Below are 25,084 nucleotides of genomic sequence, written 5' to 3'. Positions count from 1 at the left end.
CTCCTCGTCCTCCCTGACTTTGCACAGTGTCTGCGCAAGAAGGCTCACTGGGGGAAACGCATACTTGCGTTCTTCCCGGGGCCAGCTGTGGGCCAGGGCATCCGACCCGAGGGTCCCCTCGGTCAAGGAATAAAACCACTGACAGTGGGTCGTCTCTGGGGAGGCAAACAGGTCTACCTGTGGGGCCCCGAAACGACTCCAGATTAGCTGGACCGCCTGGGGATGGAGTCGCCATTCTCCCGGAAGCAACTTCTGACGTGACAGCTCGTCGGCCGCACGATTGAGCAGGCCCGGAATGTGAACGGCACGAAGCGACCTCAGATGCTTCTGACTCCATAAGAGGAGATGGCGGGCGAGTTGCGACATGCGACGGCAGCGTAGACCACCCTGTTTGTTGATGTACGCTACGGCCGCAGTGTTGTCCGTCCGGACCAGAACGTGCTTGCCTCTGAGCGGCACTTTGAAGATTGTCTTTGAAGAGGTCTCCCGTGGGATGGTCCAGCGGGTTCCCTTGGAGGCTCTACCGGCTGCGGAGCAGAGGGAGCAGAGGGAATAGGGGCCTGCGGAGTTTCACTCGGTGGGTTTGCCCTAAACGTGATCCTCAGATCACCCTGGCCATCCAAAGAAGCAGGTCCACCCGGGTTAGGGGTAGACCTAGTTCGTGGGATGGGTAAGGGGACTCCCCCAGCCCGGAGGTAGGAGAGTCTCGATCTAAGCTCCGAGATAGTCATGTTCCCGCAGTGGGAACATGAACTATCCACAAACGCCGCCTCAGCGTGCTGTGTGCCCAAACACGTGAGACAGCGATTGTGACCGTCAGCAGGGGACAGGGAACGACCGCATCCAGAAACGCACGGGTGGTAAGACATCTTGAAAAAGACGCCACGTCACCCGTGAAGCTCTTTTGTGAGGAAAACGCTCTGTGCTGAAGCACTCAGGGGGAAACGCGACAGCGCACGGGATTGTTAGTGCAGCCCGTGCCTGTACTCAGCAGGAAAACGCCCTACCCAGACCAACAGCGTTGCTGTGATAACAGCAGTTTTCTCTGCTCTCAGAGGCAGCTCGGTGAGTCAGCGCGGATCCCGCTGAAACGTGCCGTTCCTCCAACACGCGTCCTCCTCTGGTTCTCCGGTCCTCGAAAGTCTTGCTTGATAGCAGCGAAAAAATACTCAGTGATGAGTGAGTCCTTCATATGCCGTTTGGCTCCGAAGTGAATGACAGCGTGCATTCGCTCTCGCTTCCTGTTTATACCCGCAGTGCGGGGCGGAGCGCGAGATGCAAATCTCGCACGCCAATTGTTCATTGGCCGGTTCTAGATAGCTCGAAGCTGATAGGGGCTCCCAGAAGTGATCCCAATTCGTCGGTACGTCCGACGTACGTCGAACGTGACTGACTGAATGGGAACTAGTTTTTATTTGTATGTTTCATTTTAGTTTTAGTAATTTTGTTATGTAATTTTGTCATTTTTTATTATTATAATTTTTTTAACATTAATAAGTCTTTATTTTTTATTTCGGTTTTAGTTATAGTATTTTTAGTACATCATTTCTAATTTTTGTTTATAATTATATTACATTTTTTATATTTTATTTTATTTCAACTTTATTTCAATTAACGAAAAAATACTATTAAAATTGTGCTAATTTTAGTTTTATTTTCAATTAGCAATAACAGCACTTAGTACATAAAAGTAATGATTATTAGGTGATAGTTCCATCTAATTATTACCATTACCAAATATTTGAGTGCTCTGTGCTACATATTTTATGCTTGTTCTTGTGCCTTTAGGTTAGCAACATTCTAACGTTTGACAGTTAGAATCTATTGTGAACCAAGTCTCCTGTGTGTTTCATGTGATTTGTGGTGTTTTGTTGGCACAGATGCTGTGAAGATCGTTCCAAATCTGTCACTTTAGGTTGCATCTCTGATAGATGCTGTCAGCTGCCTATATAGTAGACACCAAGGAACAAAGCTCCAGATTTAATGTGCCCTGTTGATGTTTTCAGAATTAGTCTATCCTCTCGTGGTGGCTTATGAATCTATGAAGCATTAAAATTGTTTTAGTTCAAATTAATACTGACACACAACCTCATGCACACTAAAACACAGCATTACTGCATTGCAGATCCTGAAAAAAGCATTTTGGATATCATAAAGTGTGATGAAATGACACTGTTGGTTCACACATTTCAATAGCAAGGCTGGCTTGCATTCTAAAAAGCATATTTGAATAAAGTCAGGAAGATAAATGACTGCCATCTTGCTTGATGAATGATACTGAAGGGTTGGACAAGTGCTGCAGTAATGTAGAAATCACACCTCGTTTGATATGTATCACTCATTTATATGATGAAAACGATCCAGTGATGGATAAAACATTCACTCAAAACTGACTGCTTCAATGGAGCTGCCATTTCTTTACAGTTTGTACAACATATCCTTGGCCAGGCTAATTGGTACAACTTGTTGGGCCCCTCTGAATTCTTTCGTGATATAAGAGCAGCTGAATGGCCCCGGCAGACTCATTGACTGTGGCGGCTCTCCAGGTCTCTGCAGCCAGAGATGATTTATTTATGCCTGCATTTCTGATACCTCTCAAATTGTAATCTAATATCAACAGACAGCTTGCCAAATGGAGCAGATTGACCGTGACTGTGAAGGAGAGAGGGGGACAGATCTGCTAAAACGAGGGCCACGGGCCCTCTGATCTGCTGCCTGGTCCGGTTTACTCTCACTTAAATGGATAGTTCACCCCAAAATTATAATTCTGTCATCATTTACTTACCCTCTGATATTTTCTTTTGTGTCATACATGTTTGGAACGACATAAGGGTGAGTAAATGAGGCCAGATCAGATCAATTATTATATAATACAATTATTTATTGTTATTGTCACATTCAGTTTTAATTTCAGTTTAGTTTTCATGGGCTCTTAAAGGGGATCTATTACTATTACCTAGTCTCTGATCTCCGCAGAGTGTGAATGTGAAATTTCCGCTCAAAATACCCCACAGATAATTTGTTTTAGCATGTTAAAATTGCCACTTTCTGAGGGTGAGCAGAAACGTTCCGTTTTTGTGTGTGTCCATTTAAATGCAAATGAGCTGGTGCTCCCGGCGTCCTTTCAAGAAGAGGATGGAGCTTCCAATGCTCCGGCATACTGGGAACAACAAAACAGGACAATCTCACGCACTGAAAATGTCAGAAATTGTTCAGCCTTATATGTTCGAACCCGAGTCTGACACAGATGGTGAGACTCAAGAAGAAGTGACAACATGTGGAATGCAACATGACGTTTCTGAATGGTTAATTGATTAATTTATGTAGTTGATGTGGAGTTGACTCTCTTCTTCAAGTCATCGATTAACATTTTCCGTCATGATAATTTATAATTCGCTGTACAGGTGCTCGTGTTGGTCACATGACAGTGACAACATGGCAAATATAGTACATCCGAATTCCAATCATACCACACACATTCATGCTGTATAGAACATACTTTTTTTAATGTGTGCTCCTGTGTGCTCTGTGATAAAGCTGCTTGTACGATACAATATGATATTAAAACCATAATGTTCATGATGCTACAGTGCTAGTGGATGGAAACCCTACATTCTGTGACACTACTGAAAAATCTAGTTCATTAAATACTTATAGTACATTAAATACTTATAACTTATAGTATAGTAATAGGTAGTACACCCCCAACACTTCACCTCATTCTGACGTGCCTCAGCAGCCGGAAAAGCTGCATAAACGGACTTCAAAAAGCAAAAAATAGCTATAAATTGCATTCAGAAATTCTGCTCAGAGGTGTCCTGTGTGTTTTTAACACATTTGCAATCTCACATCTCACCCTGTGATAAGCAGCACAGATCCAGGGAACACAGTGAGATCAACAGGATGATTTGACGCCAGTTGGTTTACTTGCCACATGTTTTAGGTTAACCTGTTCAAACCTGCTTCTGTTCCACAGCAGTCAAACAGACGTGTCCACCAGAGAAGTTTAACTGTGGAGGGAAGTGCGTGTCGCTGTCCTGGCGGTGTGACGGGGAAAGAGACTGCGAAAACGGCGAAGATGAAGCAGACTGTGCAGCAGGTGAGTCTGGTCTCTTTCTCTCAGACTGTGTGTTTGATTCTCCGCAGGGAGTTTTGTTCAAGGCTGAGGTGATACTTTGAACTGACTTTCACCCCAATGCTTTGGACCTGCTTTAGTCGTGGCTCTAAAAGGCTCAAAGAGGAGAGAGAGACCTAGTCAATGGTTTATTTCCTGAGCACACTGTTGTCTTGTTAAGTCTATGTTCTTGAAACTCTCTAGTACTTGAAAATTACGTGTTGATTGGACAATTTGTGGTACTAGACAGTTACAACTGAAAGTTAATTATAACAATTAATTTAGGTCTGCTCCTGTTGAGTAATTATTCTATTAACAAAGTGGTTTGAAGAGGTTCAGCATTAACCAATCACAGATATGTCTGTTATATGCATGAATGTAATAGTGAGAAATTTAGGTTAGTCTACAGTCCAATCAGTGTCAGTCCTTCTGATCCACAAGTGTGTGCTGTATGATTTATTTAAAGGTGCTGTATGTACATTTTTGACTGTACTAAAGCATAAAAATACCATAAAATGTTTTCAGATATTTAGGAAACATGCAGAGTTCACATACTTGTTTCTTTTAAAAAATAATGCTACAGCCAGTTACAGTACTTTGAAATGTGCGTTCCGTGTCGGAATATCTGTTTTTGACTTGGTCTGTGCGATAACGCACATTGTCAATTTACCCAATAGTATTTCGACACCACAGTTTACCAGTTGGCGGAAAACACAGCGTATAACTGGGTCAGTGATCGCAGATTCTACCTGACCTAAAAGCCTCGGCATCCATCTAAAAATCTTTATGAATATTTCAATATTTAACACATTGAAATGCGGATAAATCAACTCATCAACTTACAGTAAGTCTCCCTGCCTTCCAATGTCAATTGCGCTCGTTCCTGTTGTGTGTTCTCAACCTGGCAACCCACGTGAGCGTCGCGTCTGAGGATGAGGGGGCGGGGCAAACAATATTTAGAATTTGGACTGCAGTACCAATTTCAACCACTAGCTGTCATTCCTACATACCGCACCTTTAGTCATTAGTGACCGTAAAATTTTACATTTTTATTTGGTGACTTTTATAGCCCTTGCAATGTGAATATTAGGGCTGCCCCCTAATACAGTAGTCAACGAAAAGAGGCTTATTTGACCAAAATTCTATTAGTCGCTGGTTAGTACAACAACAAAAAAAACACTACACAGGAAGTGGCAAAGTCACACAGTCCGTGAGGGACAAATCGTGAACGGTGGGTCCTTGTGGTAATTATAGTATGTCAGGCAGGAAATCCAAATGTTCGCCTATCATCCATTGATCTCAAATATGCCTTGTCATTTGAAACATGTAGGTAGTAGCAACTTTACTTGGCCACTGTTGGAGAATTACACTGGTTATATGAAATAGAATCAGGATATGTGTCAATAAAATAATGACTAGGCCTTCTGTAATGAGAGGGTCGTGAAAGAACATGGAAAACTACTGGAAGATTGCATCACTTGATGTATGGGCACGTGTGTGAGGCGCTAGGAGACCAGTGGAGCGCTAAGAGAATGGTACATAAGATGTGGATGTGTTGTTAAAAAAAAGAGAAGCTCTGGGGATATTCCACCAGTAAATCTTAAAAGATGCAGAGGTTTGCATTTAAGTGTTGCAAAATCACAAAGTGGAGCTAGGGAAAAAAGGATGCCCATTGGATGAGGGGAGATAAGAAAACAGGATAAATGGAGTTTTACTATGGATAATCAGATGTTCAGCTGGCATCTCACTTTGTTGTTCATACAATAAAGTTAACATCCTCTGAGACCTGGAACTTTGACTGTGAGATTTTCTTCAAATGCTGTACTGAGAGAACTTAGAATATGCCACAACATATTCACATGCTCGCTCTAACGTTAACCTAGATAAATTTGCACTGTAGCTGTTATTATATCCAAGTTTTCTGCATGACATGGAGGCACCGGCATGATCACTTGCATTTTTTCCTTCTAACAGCGGAAACGACTTAAAATACTCTGTTTGTTTTTTGGTCACACAGATAAGAATAATACATCATTCGAAACTGTAGAGGATCTACTTTTATATGTGTAAACTCTAAATAACAACAAAACGATGTGCTTTGTAAAATAAAGAAAACAATCAGGATGTGCTTTCTGCCGTCTCGGTCTCCGTGAACTGAAGCGTATCACAAAAATGAACTGAAACGTCTCGGTTACGGATGTAACCCTCGTTCCCTGAGGAGGGAACGGAGACGTAACGTTAGTGACTAACGAATGGGGGTTTCGCCTAGAAGCCTATCATCTTCGAGCTTAGAGAAAACGCCCAATGGCGTGCCAATGCCATGGGGCATGCGGAATTTGCATACGTAACTCCGCCTCACCGCGTGAGTATATAAGGAAGTACGTGGCAATATCGCATTATGTTACCTGCTTGAGGAGCCAAGACTGAACTCCTGCGTTCCAGGTAGCACAGCTGAAGTGGCAACGGGACGTTACGTCTCCGTTCCCTCCTCAGGGAACGAGGGTTACATCCGTAACCGAGACGTTCCCTTTCGTTCAGTCACTACGACGTAACGTTAGTGACTAACGGATGGGGGTCCCAATATAATCCCGCCACTCAGCTGTCTTCCAGCGCCCTGCGTAAGTGTGAGTACCCTGTCGTAAGACTAATACGGACGAAGGACTCCCACTTAACACAGGAATACCAAGGTACACTGGGAAGCATATCCCAGTGAGGGAATGCCAAGATGCCTACCCGTGGGGAGGACTTAAGAGACACATATGACCCGCTAAGGGCTGCATATGGAAAATCTCTAGGGTACCAGCCGAAGTTGGATTTTTAACCCTAGGGGTGGCGGGGACACGCCAAGGGAAGAAACCCGCTCACTGCGGAGACTTACGGCGAAATACACATGTGGGGGTCGCCGGAGGGGAACCATGCACATGGGGCACCTGGCCGGACATGAGGGTCTGGGCTCGAAAGGGCAGACTGAACTGATGTCGGCGTCGACAGTGCTGGAGGAGCTCAGGGCTCTCGGGGAGCTCACCTGAGGAAAAATCGCACGTATCCAGTCCGTGGAGTGGAATGGCGAGCAAGCGAAGACACCTGAGCCTGGTCCATTACCGGCCCCTCGGGGGGGGGGGCGAGTACATAGTCGGACACTGGCTCCACTCGGAGACTGTAGAATCTGGCGAATGTGTTAGGTGTCGCCCAGCCTGCAGCTCTGCAGATGTCTGCTAGCGAGGCGCCATGCGCTAAAGCCCAAGAGGAGGCCACACTCCTAGTGGAGTGTGCCCTCACACCAAGGGGACATGGTCGACCTTGCTGCTGGTAAGCCAAAACAATGGTGTCCACTATCCAGTGAGACAGCCTTTGCTTTGAGAGAGCACTTCCCTTCCGCTCTCCACCATAACAGACAAAGAGCTGGTCTGAGGTCCTGAAACACTGCGTCATGTCTACGTAGGCGCGGAGGGCGCGTACTGGACAGAGCAATGCCAAGGCTGGGTCTGCCTCCTCCAAAGGCAGCGCTTGCAGGTTCACCACCTGGTCCTTAAACAGAGTGGTGGGAACCTTGGGCACATATCCAGGCCGGGGTCTCAGGATCCCGTGAGAGTTAGCCGGCCCGAACTCCAGGCACGCTTCGTCAACCGAAAATGCCTGCAGGTCCCCGACCCTCTTAACTGAGGCCAATGCGGTCAGCAGAGCCGTCTTCATAGACAGGAACTTAATATCAACCGACTGCAAAGGCTCAAAGGGAGGTCTCTGCAGAGCACTTAACACTACTGCGAGGTCCCAAGAGGGTACGAGAGGAGAGCGAGGAGGATTCAGTCTCCTCGCTCCCCTCAGGAACCTGATGACCAGGTCGTGCTGACTTACCTTCTTGTTCTCCAAGAGATCGTGGTGGGCAGATATTGCGGCCACATATACTTTGAGAGTGGAGGGAGACAGCCTTCGCTCCAGCCCCTCTTGGAGAAACTCAAGCACGGACCCGATCGGGCATTTCCAGGGGTCTTCTTGGCGGGAAGAGCACCAGGTGACGAAGAGGTTCCACTTCAACGCATAGGCATGTCGAGTGGACTCTGCCCTAGCGGAAGTGATGGTGGCGACCACCGTAGGTGGCAGGCCACTCAAACCTGCCGCGTCCCGTCTAGGAGCCACACGTGGAGGCTCCAGAGGTCGGGACGCGGGTGCCATAGGGTGCCCCGTCTCTGAGTAAGGAGGTCCGGTCTCAGAGGAATAGGCCAGGGAGGGGCTGTCGCAAGGAGTATGAGTTTCAGTGGAACCGCACTCTTGCTCTCGATTTGACGGAGGCAAGTCAGCAGAGACTGCGCGCGCTCGCTCGTAAGCTGCGCGTACATGGCGACCGAGTCGATCTCCATACCGAGAAAAGAGATCCTCTGCACGGGGCAAAGTTTGCTCTTTTCCCAGTTGACCCGAAGGCCCAGACGGGCTAAGTGGTGGAGAACCAGATCTCTGTGTCCGCACACCTGCTCTCGAGAGTGGCCCAGTATGAGCCAGTCGTCGAGGTAGTTCAGGATGCGGACCCCGTGCTGCCGAAGGGGCGCAAGGGCTGCCTCGGCAATCTTCGTGAAGACGCGAGGGGAGAGAGATAGCCCGAATGGGAGAACCGCGTACTGATATGCCCGCCCCTCGAAAGCAAACCGTAGGAACGGTCTGTGTCGAGGAAGGATGGAGACATGGAAGTAGGCGTCCTTCAGGTCGATCGCTGCAAACCAATCGAGAGGACGAACGCATTCGAAAAGGCGTTTCGCAGTCAACATCTTGAACGGAAGCCGGTGAAGGGATCGGTTCAAGATGCGAAGGTCCAGGATTGGTCGTAACCCACCGGTTTTCTTGGGTACAATGAAGTAGGGGCTGTAGAACCCCGACTTCATTTCGGCCGGAGGGACAGGCTCGATCGCACCCTTCGCCAGTAGAGTGGCAACCTCCGCACGCATGAGGGGGGCATGGGCCCCGGTCACGGTATAGCGGACTCCCCTGTAACGGGGAGGAGCCTGCGCGAACTGAATCGCGTAGCCAAGCCTGACGGTCCGCGCAACCCAGCGGGACAGCCCCGGAAGCTGAAGCCACGCTTCCAGAGACTGCACCAATGGGGTCATACGGACGGCAGACGTACCCAGGGTGGGGCAGCGAGGCAGCTAAACAAAAGATTCTCCCCCGGCCCTCCACCGGGGGAAGGAGCGGCCCGGCTGCCGTCTCCTGGAAAGAACTGCCCATCCCTGAGCCGTCCGCATCAGGAGCGCCGCTTAGCCTGGCGTTTTTTCGCGGGCTGCGGGGCTGGAGCGGACTGGGACGCCTTCCTGCGGCTGCCTCTGGTAGAGGGAGCCGCAGGAAGGCGCCCTCGGCGGCGAGCAGGCTGAGGCAACTGCGCGGGCGGTGGGGTGGAGGCAGCAGCTGACCGCCGGGGCAGTATGTATTTTATAGCCTCAGTCTGCTTCTGAGCGGCTGAGAACTGTTGGGTGAAGCTCTCGACCGCTCCGCCGAATAGCCCATCCTGGGATATGGGGGCGTTGAGGAAACGGGTTCGCTCAGCGTCACGCATATCGGCCAGGGTGAGCCATAGGTGTCGCTCCTGGACCACATTTGTGGACATCACCTGACCCAGGGAGCGTGCGGTCACCTTCGTCGCCCGGAGAGCGAGGTCGGTGGCGGCACGCAACTCATTGCTGAGTCCTGGGTCAGCCCCCCCCCCCTCGTGCATATCACACAGCAACTTGGCTTGGTAAGCCTGAAGAGTTGCCATGGTATGCAAAGAAGCAGCGGCCTGCCCCGCAGCTCTATAGGACTTCGCCACCAGGGATGACGAAAACCTGAGAACGTTCTAGTACTGTAGTGTAACTCGCATTGTGCATAATTTATTCAGCATTTGAATAACAGCTTTGCTTGTCAAGCTTTTTATTTTATTATAAATTATATTGATTTAAATAGGCAAAATTTTAACACAATATCAATTCGATTCGACTAAGCCTGCAAGGTTTGTGAAATTAAATGTTTATTAGATATTTAAAGATTTGTTTAAATTAGGGCTGTAATGGCGCGTGAAATGCGTTGAAGCGTCACATTATTTACGTTCTAGAATAGAATAGATCTAGAATAATGCGGCTTCTGCTCCCGGGCATGGTGAAAATAATAATTTATCATATAAAGCCAGACCGCGACATTTAAAAGTGTGGGAGTACTTTAAACAGAAGCCGAATAAAACTGTGCTTTGTCTGCTCTGTAACGCCGGTTTCACACTGCACGTGCAAGCAGTGCGGTGGCAGAGCAGAAGCTGTGCATGTGGAGAACGGGAGCAGTGCGCGCCCGTTGTGCTTTCACACTGCCAGTGTTCATCTAGCGCAACTGAACCGTGGCGTGTGTATTGCAAATACAGACGAATATTGTCCATTCGGTCACATTTTCCAGTGTTCTTCTCTGACCCCAGTACGTCTCGTGCTTCGATTTATTATGGGCAGCATATATCTGCTGCAAATGCGACCGGGTTCCCTCTGTCCCATATGCATATAACATTCTATAGGTAGTTTACATGATTAAAGTAACATTAAAGTTAAGATATACCTCTAGTTTTAATCATTTAAACGATTCTTTGAAGTTTGGGCAAAAACTTCTGGCAGCTTTAGTCTGGCAATGACGCTTAGTTGTTTATGCACATGTATATCTTCAAAATAGACGACTAGTTATACATTAACACTATGCTGAAAGCTCCTGAATGTGAACCTTTTGCAGATAAATACAAGTGCATTTTTGTTTACTATTGATACAAATCAATAAGTAAATCGTACTCAACCATGGTAATTAATAACCTATTATAGTAAACAACATTTCCTAATTAGGTCTACTCTGTATACATTTTATGATGAATAGTATCATTAGTTATACATAATGTTTAAAATGCTTCTTGTGTTCATATATTTCATTATAAAATGGCAGTACACTACCCTTCCTGAAATACAATTAAAGGGATAGTTCACCCAAAAACGTTTGGTGTTTGCAAATGTTTTTCTGCTTACCCCTAAGGCATCCAAGATGTAGGTGTCTTCGTTTCTTCAGTAGAACACAAATGAAGATTTTTTAACTCCAACTCTTGCTGTGTGTCACTCATATAATGCTTGTCAATGGGGTCTAATTCTATTAGAGTAAAAAAAACATGGACAGACAACTTCAAATTAAACCCTGCGGCTCGTGACGACACATTGATGTCTTAAGACACGAAACGGAACGGTATTTATGCAAATATATCACCTCATATCAGACGAACGCTTTAGCTCTACAGACTGCCATCACTTCCTGTAGGTGAGGTCAAAATAGCGGCCGTATAATATCTACATATACATATCTATGACCCGGCCACTATTTTGACCTCACCTACGGGAAGTGATGGCAGTCTGGAGAGCTAAAGCGTTCGTCTGATATGAGGTGATATATTTGCATAAATACCGTTCGGTTTCTCTCAGAAACCGATCGTTTCGTGTCTTAAGACATCAATGTATCGTCACGAGCCGCGGGGTTTAGTTTGAAGCTGTCTTTTTTACTCTAATAGAATTAGTCTCCATTGACAAGCATTATATGAGTGACACACAGCAACGGTTGGAGTTAAAAATCTTAATTTGTGTTCTACTGAAGAAACGAAGACACCTACATCTTGGTTGCCTTAGGGGTAAGCAGAAAAACATCACATTTTCGTTTTTGGGTGAACTATCCCTTTAATATAATACCTGAATATCTAATATAATAACTGAAATTAAATGTCATCATTCATTGATTTCATGTTAAAATTATATACAAATTCACTACCCTCTTTGAAATACAATAATCAGTAAAAAAGAATCATCAGATTAATCTGGAAAAATAATCGATAGATTAATCGACAAAAAAATTGTCATTAGATGCAGCCCTTGTTTAAGTATAGTTCCCAGTATATGCAGGGAAGTGAGTCCAATATAAGGGAGTGCTAATGACAAAGACCAGGTGCAGGGAATCCGAGGAGAGCAGGAGAGACGATGAGGCAGTGAGTTCAGGTGTGGGCCAGGGAGGATCATGTGAAATGTAGTCCGGGACAGGCGTGGATTGTAACAATATCAAACAAAGTGACATTTATTTTAAAGAAATAACCTTTTTGTTTTTCACTGTGCATTGTGGGACTTTTTTGGGGAGCAAAAGTTTCAGTGCACTGGTTGGATTTCAAATTTTTTTTGAACTAGGGAGCTGATTGAGACACACCCATAGATACTGTTTAGAATTAATTCAAAAACTCTGGTTAGTGGATTATGTTAGTTAAATTGATGAACTACACGTGTGGTTACTCCTGTGTTACACCTGTGTGAAATTGAGGAGGCAATGGCTTCAATACAACGACTCAAAAAAGTCAAGCTAGTTCCAACAAATAATGTAATATTCTTTGTTTGCAGATGCAATATTTAATGCATTTATCATTTTTAAGTGTGGCTTAGATGTCCAGAAACACGCTTAGGCTGTGGTACGTAATTATTCTGAAGGAGAAGCACAGCCAGCAAAAAGATGTCATTGACATCCTCGCCCAAGGGTTTCTTGATAAATTGTCTAGACTGTTGAGTATTGATGTTAGTGGCAGGGCTCGTGTTCATGTGTCATCATGCTCATTGAATGTTTCAATAATTCTGGCTTGAGCTTGGCTTATTAAACATGGTTGTTTTACCTCAGCCAATCAGGTGTCTTCACAAACCCCCGCTGTGAATCTCACTGCCCTACTTTTAGGAAGCTGTGAAAATTGACTCTTTCTCTAGCTTCCCTTTCCCCTTGCTTTTCGTAATAGCATTTCTCCACTGTCTGCCTCTCATTAATGGCTTCTCCCACAATCTCTCTTTCTCTTCTTCCAATTCTGCCTGTTAAAATAAAGGATAGTCTTGCAAGTGATAAAATGATAGTTTTGAGCTACTCATTTTTTAAATCTTTCCCCCACTTATAATAATAATAATAATAATAAAATACAATTAATACAATGATTAAATACAATTACTATATTATTATACAGAATAGCTAACACTTTACAATAAGGTTATACATATAAAAGGACCTGAGCTGACATGAACTAACAATGAACAGTTGTATTTTTATTAACTAACTTAGATGAATAAATTCTGTAACAACCATATTGCTCAATGTTAATTAATGTTAGTGAATGCATTAACATTATGGAACCTTACTGTAAAGTGTTACGATAAGATTTAATTAATTAATTAATACAGTATAATTAACAATTATATTATATTATTATAGAAAAAAATGCTGATTGTGTCCCTGTCCCTGAGTTATTTAGATTATTAGTACAGCGCTTTTATTTAAATAAAGTACGTAATCATATATTATTTTATTTAAACATCCAGGGTGCACTTTCTGGGGTTATCTTCAATTTACATAATTTAATATTTCATATCTGTCTGTGTTTTGAATAATTTGTTGTCTAGCTCGTTTCTGATTATGATCGGGTCCCTTTTCTATAGGCTACACCTGTTAATTGTAATTAACCTGCAGGTCATCTCTGTGGACACTCTCGGAGGAAGCATTAGTGTGTCAACACGGCCATTTTAAAATCCTTTACTACAGGAAGGCCATTTAAATTAAGGTTTGTTTTTATAATTAAACTCAAGACGTGCCTCAAATGTAGTTTAAATAAAATAGAAAATTGACACCCAACCTGCTTCAGATCCTCCTTTGTTGCACGTCAGTCCATCTGAAACAATAAAAACTCTTGCAAATGTCACAAGATATAAATCAGAATGTTAATTGCCCTATTAAGAGCAACTGAAACAGCCTCCAGCCATTTCTTCACTCTGGGGGGTGGAAGATGATAATTCATAAAAGACTTGGCGAAACACAAAGACTAATTAATCCTTATGTATCTTCTATAAGCAGCCATAAAGACATTTAGGATGGATGGGCTTGTATGGTTGTATGTTTTCCAGATTATTTTTATCAATCAGTGTTTTATTCAGCCGTCCTCAGCAACGGTTCAAGTCTTGACAGCACTGAGACATTCTTTCCTTCTATAGAGGTAATCATGATTCTATTTTCATCAAGCTATAAACCGAGAGCCCAGGCATTCTCTCACTGCACAGACTCCTGATCAGTACATCCGTGCCAATGTCACAGTATCGAGCCAGGAGAACGGGAGCCTTGGCTCGAAATGATATTTCACCTGGGTCTGATGATAATTGATTTCCTGCCTTCCTTTGTGAGGTCTGTGCAGTGTAATACACCTCTAATTATCTGCTGCTGAAGGCCTCATAACTTGAATCTACTGCAGTAATGCTCAGACAGGATGTCTCAATGCACTCCCACAAAGTGCTCACTGAACATGCATGTTTCTCTGTAGTGCATATTTTCTTTTTAGTTGTTTTTTTCTGGTTGTGAGGGGAAGCTATTAAATGGATTTAAATGTGGTAAAAAATATGGATCGGGTTCCTCCTCACCAGACTTGCTCATCGTCTTTATTGGCCTTGCTTTGTGCACTGGTGTGCAGTCATGTTGGAACAGGAAGAGACCATCCCCAAACTGTTCCCACAAAGTTGGGAGCATTAAATTGTCCAAAATGTCTTGGTATGATGAAGCATTAAAAGTTCCTTTCACTGGAACTAAGGGGCTAGTCCAACCCGTGAAAAACAACCCCACACCATAATCCCCCCTCCACCAAACTTTACACGTGGCACAATACAGTCAGGCAAGTACCGTTCTCCTGGCAACCGCCAAACCCAGAATCGTCCATCGGATTGCCAGAAAGAGAAGCGTGATTCGTCACTCCAGAGAACACGTCTCCACTACTCTAGAGTCCAGTGGCGGCGTGTTTTACACCACTGCATCAGACGCTTTGCATTGCACTTGGTGATGTAAGGCTTGGATGCCTTGGAAACCCATTCCATGAAACTTTCTATGCACTGCTCTTGAGCTAATCTGAAGGCCACACGAAGTTTGAAGGTCTGTAGCTATTGACTGCAGAAAGTTGGCGACTTCTGTGCACTGTGCCCTTCAGCCTGCGCTGACCCTGCTCTGTGATTTTATGTGGCCTACCACTTCATGACTGAGTTGCTGTTGTTCCCAATTGCTTTCACTTTGTTATAATACCTCTAACTTTCATGGAAATTTCACGAATGGACTTATTACACAGGTGGCAACCTATCACGTTACCATGCTTGAATTCACTGAGCACCTGAAAGTGACCCATTCTTTCACAAAAGTTTGTAGAAGCGTCTGCATGCCTAGGACTTGAGTTTAATCATTTTTCCAAAAGAAATGAACCTTGCACAGGGTTGGAGGTTTTGGCTTTTAGAAGATAAAATTCCAAAGGCCGAGAAGTGCAAAACATATCACAATTCTGAAAACAAAACAGCAAATTACAAACACAATGGCAAATCTGAAAACAAAATTATAAGTTAGAATACACTGCATATCCGAAAACAAAATAACATTCAAAAGACACAGCAACAAGTCAGACAAAAATGGAAAAGGTATAGGTATATTTTGTGAATATTTACCATACTTACCTAGCCTGGATGCCAGCCGAACTTAGCCCCGCCCACAACATTTGAAGTCGGGAAGTTCGGTCTGGACTTGATCTGTTGTGGAGCAACTATGCTCGAACCAGAGCTGTTCAGACCAATCAAATTGTTAGGGCGGGCTTTATACGATGATGGACAGATGATCAACAGTAACGTAATCATCCACGTCACCAAAGAGCGCTTGGGTTGAATTCATTCTAATCCTAAACAGAGAACTTGTTCGTATATGCATTCACCTTTACTATCTCTCTCAAAAATGATCGTGTTGGTAAGTACTCCATGTATCCTTAAATACATGCCAGATTGTTTGCACTCATCTTCTTCTTCTACTTCTTCCAGTGTGCGTGCAGTTGAGTTCTGTTGACAACTATGCGTCGCTCAACATACGTCACTTACGCCGTTGCTCTGATTGGTTGTAGGTCTATCCAATAGAGTGCAGAGGCATTTTCTTTCCTGGTTCGGTTGAAACACGCCCCATAATCACAGCTCAATGGAGCAGTATCAGACTCATATTCTGACTAGAATCTGAGTATGACAACATCAGGCTAATACTTACCATTGATTGAACAAGATATATGTTAATCAATATATACACAAGAAGAAAGAATTTGTACTGCATTGAACTGTTAGTTCTCTGACTTATTTCTGGTCATAACTCTTTTGTCATCAGTCAGTATCCATCATGTCTCTCGCTGTACATAAATTAGACTTACATGCACTTTAACAAAAAAAAAACACTCCTTGCTAGTCATTGATCAATAACACACTATGCTTGTACAACACTCCCTTCCTCCTCAGATCCTTCCTAATCACCAGCGTTAGCAAGCAGTGGGTAACTTATTAAAGTCAATCTCTTTTTGGCAGCTGGTTAATTGAGTCTTCCATGTATTGAATTATGCATGATTCTCCTGAGCAGGTTTGATTATCAGCCCCTCTAGAAGCTCAAATAGCTCATCATGTAAAATCACATGCAACAACCCGCTCAGCATTTCAAATCTAGACACAGGCTATGTGTTACGCTAATTACTGTTTACTTACAAACAGCTTCTGTACCTGATCGATTAGCTGTTTAAAAACACAAAAAGATATCTTAGGGTATGTTCAGAGTAGCCTACTAGCATAATTCTCACTGCATACTGTGCAGTATACACTAAATACTGCTTACTTTTGCAGTATTGTCTTTTATGCTCACTAAGGCTGCATTTATTTGATAATTTAAAAAAAAAGTGTAATAATGTGGAATTGTATTTTGATATATATAATATATTCCTGTGATATCAAAGCTGAATTTTCAGCATCATTTCTCCAGTCTTCAGTGTCACATGATCCTTTAGAAATCATTATAATATGATGATTTAAAGCATCCTTACTGAATAAAAGTTTTATTAATTATTATTTGTAATTTATTAACTATTAATTACTAATTAATTACTAATAATTATTAAAATATTATTTTATTTAAAAAACAATATTACCGACCCCAACATTTTGAATGGTAGTGTATTATTAAAAATAAATAGTATGCAACAATAAACATTTCTGACACTAATATGCTACATTGTCACATACGTTTATTACGTCGGACACAAGACTTTTTTACATGCATGTTTAATTCTGCGAGTGGCATCCAGTAAAAATCCAATTTAGTATAAAAATGTCTTTATTTTTATCTATCTGTATTTAGTCAAATCAAATGAGTAAGAAAGAAGAAAAAAACACAGATGAAGTTCATTCATTACACAGGAAATGGATGATCAAGTGCGATGCATTGTGGGATACAGTATTCTATTCAGTACATTTTGTTATTATTATAGTATTACATGCAAGGTTTCATTGCGTACAGTATACATACTATGTAATGCAGCAATAATAAGTACATCAGTATGCTAGCATGCTATTCCAAACATATAGGAACATTCTGGATAAAATACAAGTCAAGCTCTATTGACAGCATACAGTATGTGACATGCTAGAGCTTGTTCTGTATATAGTATAAACTTGAACATTCCTTCAGTGTTTCATACCTGAGAATGAATGCTTGTTAGTTTGTTGTTGCTTTATTTTGTGTATATTTGTATTTTTTAAATATACTGTATATTTAATCTTTACACTGGCAATAATCTGAACTACCTTCTTAAAATGTTCTGTTTTGTTTGGTTGTTTTTTTGTGTTTTTGTGGATTTTGTGTCTGTTGCATGGAATTACTGAAACATGTTTGGCCCCACTTTGGGGAACATTTGTGCCCAAGAGCATAAACGTTTGTCCATCTCCTGGTAAAACCCACAAAAAAACATTCACTGTGGTGAATTATGTTCTTTCAATGGGCACTATTAGAGATTAATGTGGGTGGATTGGTCCGCCATACCTCTCTCCCCTCAGGCTGGACACGGCCCACAGCTTCACCTCTACTAATCAGAACCTCTCATCATCACGGCAGTGTAGTTTCCAGGGAACTGGGTCAAACTGGCTTCGCTCCAACATTTTCCAATCCTGGGTCTCCTTAGAGGCACTACTGACTGGACTCCAGCTCAAAGCTATTGAAAAATCAATGCAGACCAATCATTTACTCAAGGTTACAAAACCCGGTTAAGCATATTCATTATTTTCCCTTGCCTTTTCACATTAAATACCTAGTATTTTACTTTTTTTTTTGTCAATATGTAATCAAAATATGACTATTAATTTTACTAGTACATATTCCTGGTCGTTTTGTTCAAAATTCATTGGTGCATGTTATTCAAAAGAAAATGTAATCATTTGGTTCCGTTCTGAACTGAGGTCACTTTTTGTTAGGTAACCAAAAAATGTGTTCCCTTTCAAAAGCTGCACTCAATGCTGCACGAAGTGCATATGGGAAGTGTCTTATCATGACCCGCTGTGAAAAGTGTGTTTAAACACGTCAATGAAATTGTCCTATAAATAGATGAGCTCCAGCTGTAAGCCTTCAGGTCTTTTTGTTTTCAGACCGCTACTGTGATGGTGTGCAAAACAATCTCTCTCTCTAAAAATCTCTCTCTACCTTTCAAAACTCGACTTGAGATCTTTGTTAGGAGTTAGCTTTCAACTGGCAGTGTGCAGATTTCTCTCTTTCCATCTCTGTTACAAAGAAACGTCAGTGAAAAGAGCTGAAAGAAATCTAATCAGTTGGAAATTAATCAGCAGGGTAAACGCTGTGTCTCTCCATGTTCTCTTCCAAATGAAAGAACTGGATACACACCGTTAGTGCTGTGTGTGTGTGTGTGTGTGTGTGTGTGTGTGTGTGTGTGTGTGTGTGTGTGTGTGTGTGTGTGTGTGTGTGTGTGTGTGTGTGTGTGTGTGTGTGTGTGTGTGTGTGTGTGTGTGTGTGTGTTGGGGATGAGCAATCTCAGATCTTGAGGCTTAAACCGTACAGTTAAAGCACTCAAGTTCAAGATGTTAGATGTCAAGATTCTACGCAGATGACACTCAAATCTATCTTCCAGTCAAGAAAAACAATTCCACTGCAATCACCTCTCTTCTCCAATGTTTAGAGGAGGTTAAATTATGGCTAGCCCAAAACTTACTCTTCTTCAACGAGGACAAGACTGAGGTGATTGTATTCAGTCCAAATGAAAACTCTCAGTGTATAAGCCCTGAGCTAGAAAGTTTATCCGCTTTTAGATCGACACGGGTGCAGAACCTAGGTATTATTTTTGACCAGATTTTAAAATTTGACAAACATATCTACTCTGTTGTTGGATCCAGTTTTTATCAGCTTCGTCTACTGTCCAAAATTAAAAACTTTCTCTCCCCAAAAACTCTCAAAATGGCTGTACATGCGCTTGTCACATCGTGTCTAGATTACTGTAATTCCTTATATTGCGGTATAGCTAAATCTCAAATTGCGCAATTTCAGCTTGTCCAAAATGCTGCTGCCAGACTTCTTTTAAAGTGTCGTAAACATGAACACATCACTCCTATTCTTAAATCCCTTCATTGGTTGCCGATTTGTCAGAGAATAGACTTTAAAAAGTTTATAAATCCCTACATAACAAAGCTCCTGTCTATTTATCTGAACTCCTTCACTCCTATACTCCACCCAGAAGCCTCTGTTCTTGTGATCAGGCTTTGTTGGTTGTTCCACGCGCTAGACTAAAGCGTAGAGGTGAGCGTGCATTTCCGGTGGTAGGGCCACGACTTTGGAATACCCTGCCTTTAGAGATTAGGCTGGCCCCTTCCTTGTCTATTTTTAAGTCCCTGCTAAAAACTTTTTTATTTTCCTTAGTGTACTGATTACCGTGATATGTTAAACTTTTAATAGGTGGTTTTATATATATATTTTTTCTGGTTTATTTCTATGTATGTCTGTGATATCTTGCTCTTCTGTAAAGCACTTTGGTCAGCCTGGGGGCTGTTGGAAATGTGCTATACAAATAAAATTGAACTTGAACTTGAACTTGAAGATGTTAACTGTAAAGACGTTCGTGTCACAAATTCAACATTGCGATTGGTTCGGCACGATCGATCTGAAGGATGCATGTGTTCTCATATAAATACTGCCACAACAGGAAGTTCCTGAGGTTCGCTCTTGGGGGCAAAAGCTTACCAATTTCGGCTAGCCTAGTAACCGCACATATACAAGATGCATGGATGCAGTACTGGCTCCATTAGGATTCCGGGGCATTCACATTTTGAATTACATAGGCGATTGCTAATATTAGCACAATCGCAAGAGATGGGCGCTTCAACACAGAGACAATGTGTTAGCTCATCTAGTTTCTCTAGGATTGAGACTCAACACCAAGAAAAGAGTTATTTCTCCTGCCCAGAGAACAACTTATCTAGGGTTTGTTTGGTTTTCGGTCACAAGGTGGGCACATCTGTTTCCCGCTTGAACTGAGACCATTCAGCATACTCTGAGCAAAGTCAGGCTAGGCCAAGATCTCACTGATCATCAGCACCAAAGCGTGTTGGGCCTCATGGCATCTGCATCCTCAGGTTTCCCTTTGGGGTTGTTGCACATAAGACCGTTTCAGTTGTGGCTCAAAGCCAGAGGATTTAGGGCCAATCCTCAATGCAAATAAAAGTGGTGTCTTGTCATCGCAGATTGTTATCGGCAGACGCCTCCCTGTCGGGCTGGGGTGCGGCCTTAAGTGGTCATCCAGCCCAAGGGGCATGGGAGGGTCATCAGCTCAATTGGCACATCAATGGCCTCAAGTTGATGGCTGTATTTCTGGCCCTGAAATACGTTCCCTTTCGTTCAGTCACTACGACGTACGTTAGTGACTAACGAATGGGGGTTTCGCTTAGAAGCCAATCATCTTCGAGTATTCAACAGCGCCCAATGGCAGTGCCAATGCCATGGGCATGCGGAATTTGCATGCGTAACTCCGCCCCACCTCGTGGGTATATAAGGAAGTAAGCTGGCAACATCGCATTATGTTTCTGCTTTGGAGCCAAGAGGATCTCTTCACTCCTACAAGCCTGAATTCTGAAGTCTTCTCTTCAGTCTTCGAGACCAGCGGTTCTCCAGGGTGTTGGTGTTATGGCGCGTTCCAGCGATCTCATGCTGCCTGCCTGCTGATCTGTGCAGTGATCTGCAACAGCTGTGTGTGTGTTTCCCTGGGCGCTTCGGCACTCTGCAGAGCTTTCCTCTCACAAAAAGAGCTTGCGCGTGGCACGTCTTTTTCAAGACGGTTCGCCCGTGCATTTCCGGGTGCGATCGATCTCCGTTGCTGTCTATGGGCACATTCACTGCTCGATGTGTTTGGGCTTCAGCACGTTCGGGCAGTGTTTGTGGATGCGTCATGTTCCCACTGCGGGAACGTGACCATCGCGATGTTGCGGTCGAGACTCAGTGATCTCCGTGAGGAGAGAGAGTCCCCTCTGCCACACCCCAATCTACCGTCTCCGAGAGAGGTGGTACTTTGGCTGGTGGCCAGGGTGACCTGAGTGCGGTGCCGTGGTATTAAGAACCCCGACGATCATTCCTCGGGCCACGCCCCCTCTCGCACATTGCTTAAACCCGCGAGTGTTGGACTGAAACAGCGGCCCGTCTCTGACGCCTCGTTCGTTTCGTTCACGCTCCAGATAGCAGTGAGATGTCGATCGCCGCATCCCAAGGTGGGCTGGAGTCCTTTGGGGATGACGATTAGGAGTTGTGCTCCGCCTCCGGGTGTGTCAGCGCTGCCTGATCCGACCTAAAGTTGACAGCCATGTTATCTCGGGCAGCCGCGAGTCTCGCGCTGGTGTGGAACTCTGCCCAGTCGCGAGTGCTCGTGGTTGCGCGATTGGTTTTTGGGGACGGCACCCGACAGCTGTTGGGCCCCGCCCCCAATACCTTTCGCTCCCGAGGTGCATGAGGAGATCACGCGGTCCCGGAAGTCCCCGTGCTTCCCGCGATCGTTTGGTGGCCTCCTCCACCTTCTCTGCCCTTGATGGGGCCGCGGCCTAGGGTACACTGGGGCCCCCTCACCCCCACTGTTGAACTCTCTGTTGCGCACTACGGTGTCCACAGAGGGCTTGACGTGGCATGGTGTGGCTGTCCTAAGCACCCTCCCAAAGCCTGTGGGCTCGTCTACTTCGGTGGCGTGGTCCTGCAGAGCTACGGGCAGGCCGCCGCCCCTTTGCACATGCACAAGGGTGGAGCCGACCCAGGGCTCTTCATTGAGCTGCGTGCCGCAACTGATCCCGCCCCCGGGCGGTGAGGTGGCCACACGCTCCCTGGGTCGGGAGATGTCCACAGCTGTGGTCCGGGAGAACACCTGGCCTTACCTGGTGATGTGGAGGACGTTGAGCGGGCCCGCCTCCTCAACTCACCCATATCCCAGGCTGGCCTCTTCGGCGGCGCGGCTGAGAACTGCGCCCAACGGTTCTCGGCCGCCCCAGAGCAGACTGAGGCTGTAACACGTACTGCCCCGGCGGCCAGCTGCTGCACCAGCCGCCGGCTCAGTCGCCTCAGTCCGCTCGCCGCCGAGGGCGCCCTCCCTCCTCCCGCCCGGCCCCAGCAGCAGCCTTCACCCGGGCCGCGCCGTGGAGGTTGTTGAGGATGACGCCCAGTCCGCTCCCCAGCCTGGTTAAACGCCAGGCTGGAGGTGGACAACTCAGAGATGGATTCCAGTTCTTCCCAGGGGATGGTAGCAGGACCTCTCCTTCCCCCGGTGGAGGGTCGGGGGAAAAATCCTTCCGCTGCTGGCCCCCGGGCTAGCAGCGCTTGGGAAGAACTCATGTCCCTGTCTCTGAGGACCCAGAGACCGGTGATGACAGTGCGCGCCACCCACGGGTCCCGCCACTCGCATCCCTCTCTGTCGCCAGCCTCCTGGCAGAGCAGACCCCAGTGGAACGCGCGTCCTTCCCTGGTCTCCTCTGTCAGGACGCAGCCGTTAACCGCACCCCCACACCGGGACGCCCAACAGCCTCCCTTGTCCGGGTCGGTAACGCTGCATCGCTGCCCCACACCGGGTACACCTGTAGTCCGATTGACCCCGCTGGTGCAGTTCCTGGGAGCCTGGCTTCAGATTCCAGGGCTGTCCCGCTGGGTCGCGAAGACAGTCAGGTGGGGCTACGCGATTCAGTTCGCGCAGGTTCCTCCCTGCTTCCGGGGAGTCCGTTCCACTATGATCGGGGCCAATGCCCCCGTCATGCGAGCGGAGGTTGCCACCCTACTGGCGAAGGGTGCGATCGAACCTGTCCCTCCAGCCGAGATGAATTCCGGGTTTTACAGCCCGTACTTCATTGTACCCCAAAAGACCGCTGGGCTTTGACCGATCCTGGACCTGCATGTCTTGAACCGTTACCTTCACCGGTTGCCGTTCAAGATGTTGACAGCGAAACGCCTTTTCGAATGCGTTCGTCCACACGATTGGTTTGCAGCGATCGACCTGAAGGACGCCTACTTCCATGTCTCCATTTTACCTCGACACAGACCGTTCCTACGGTTTGCTTTCGAGGGGCGGGCATATCAGTACGCAGTTCTACCATTCGGGCTATCTCTGTCCCCTCGCGTCTTTACGAAGATTGCCGAGGCAGCCCTTGCGCCCCTTCGGCAGCACGGGGTTCGCATCCTGAATTACCTCGACGACTGGCTCATACTGGGTCACTCTCGAGAGCAGGTTTGCGGACACAGAGATTTGGTGCTCCATCACCTAGCCCGTCTGGGCCTTCGGGTCAACTGGGAGAAGAGCAAACTTTGCCCCGCGCAGAGGATCTCTTTTCTCGGTATGGATATCGACTCGGTCGCCATGTGCGCGCAGCTTTCGAGCGCGCGCGCGCAGTCTCTGCTGACTTCCCTTCGGCAAATCGAGGGCAAGAGTGCGGTTCCACTGAAACTGTTTCAGAGGCTCCTGGGGCATATGGCATCTGCAGCCGCGGTAACGCCGCTCGGATTGCTCCATATGAGACCGCTTCAGCACTGGCTACGCGATCGAGTCCCGAGATGGGCATGGCGGTCTGGCACGCTCCGGGTACAAGTGACTCGGGCCTGCTTACAGACACTCACCCCATGGTCGAACCTCAGTTTTCTACGGACCGGAGTGTCCTTAGAACGAGCTTCCAGGCATGTTGTTGTGACAACAGATGCATCATCCACGGGCTGGGGTGCCATGTGCAATGGACAAGCAGCCGCAGGCTCCTGGACAGGACCCCAGCGCCTTCTGCATGTCAATTGCCTCGAGTTACTGGCAGTACGGTTCGCCCTGCACCGCTTCCGAGCGTTGCTGAGGGGTCAACATGTACTAGTCAGGACAGACAACACGGCCGTAGTAGCGTACATCAACCACCAGGGCGGTCTACGCTCCCACCGTATGTCTCAACTCGCCCGCCATCTCGTTTTGTGGAGTCAGAAGCGCCTGAGGTCCCTTCGTGCTGTCCACATCCCGGGAGACCTGAACTGTGCAGCCGACGAGCTCTCACGGATTCAGCCTCTCCCCGGAGAGTGGAGACTCCACCCCCAGACGGTCCAGCTGATATGGGAACGGTTCGGTGACGCACAGGTAGATCTGTTTGCCTCCCAGGACTCTTCCCATTGCTCCCTGTATTATTCCCTGACCGAGGGCACCCTCGGCACGGATGCACTGGCGCACAGCTGGCCGTCAGGGCTACGCAAGTATGCGTTTCCCCCAGTGAGCCTTCTTGCACGGGTACTGTGCAAGATCAGGGAGGACAAGGAGCAGGTCATGTTGGTCGCCCCGTATTGGCACGGCCAGACCTGGTTCCCAGAACTTTTACTCCTTGCGACAGCCCCTCCCTGGCCTATTCCTCTGAGACCGGACCTCCTCACTCAGAGACGGGGCACCTTTTGGCACCCGCGTCCAGCGCTCTGGAAGCTCCACGTGTGGCTTCTGGACGGGACGCGGCAGGTTTGAGTAGCCTTCCACCTGCGGTGGTCGCTACCATCACTTCCGCTAGAGCTGAGTCTACGCGACGCCTCTATGCGTTGAAGTGGAACCTCTTCGTCACATGGTGCTCTTCCCGCCAAGAAGAC

General features: G+C 46.0%; 1 protein-coding gene across 1 annotated transcript in view; it reads left to right on the top strand.

Annotated features, from left to right (window-relative positions):
- LOC307128389 (low-density lipoprotein receptor-related protein 8-like) overlaps nucleotides 1–25,084 on the top strand; it is a 133,866-nt gene that overhangs the window by 67,937 nt on the left and 40,845 nt on the right. The window contains exon 4 of the mRNA XM_079820218.1: nucleotides 3,977–4,099. Within this exon, the coding sequence (XP_079676344.1) occupies nucleotides 3,977–4,099 (123 nt within the window). The remainder of the gene's footprint in view (nucleotides 1–3,976; nucleotides 4,100–25,084) is intronic.

This window comes from Gobio gobio, assembly GCF_949357685.1.
Source record: "Gobio gobio genome assembly, chromosome: 6".
Lineage (NCBI taxonomy): Eukaryota > Metazoa > Chordata > Actinopteri > Cypriniformes > Gobionidae > Gobio > Gobio gobio.
Note: the sequence above shows the minus strand (reverse complement) of the source record. Positions and strands in the feature narration are given on the sequence as shown.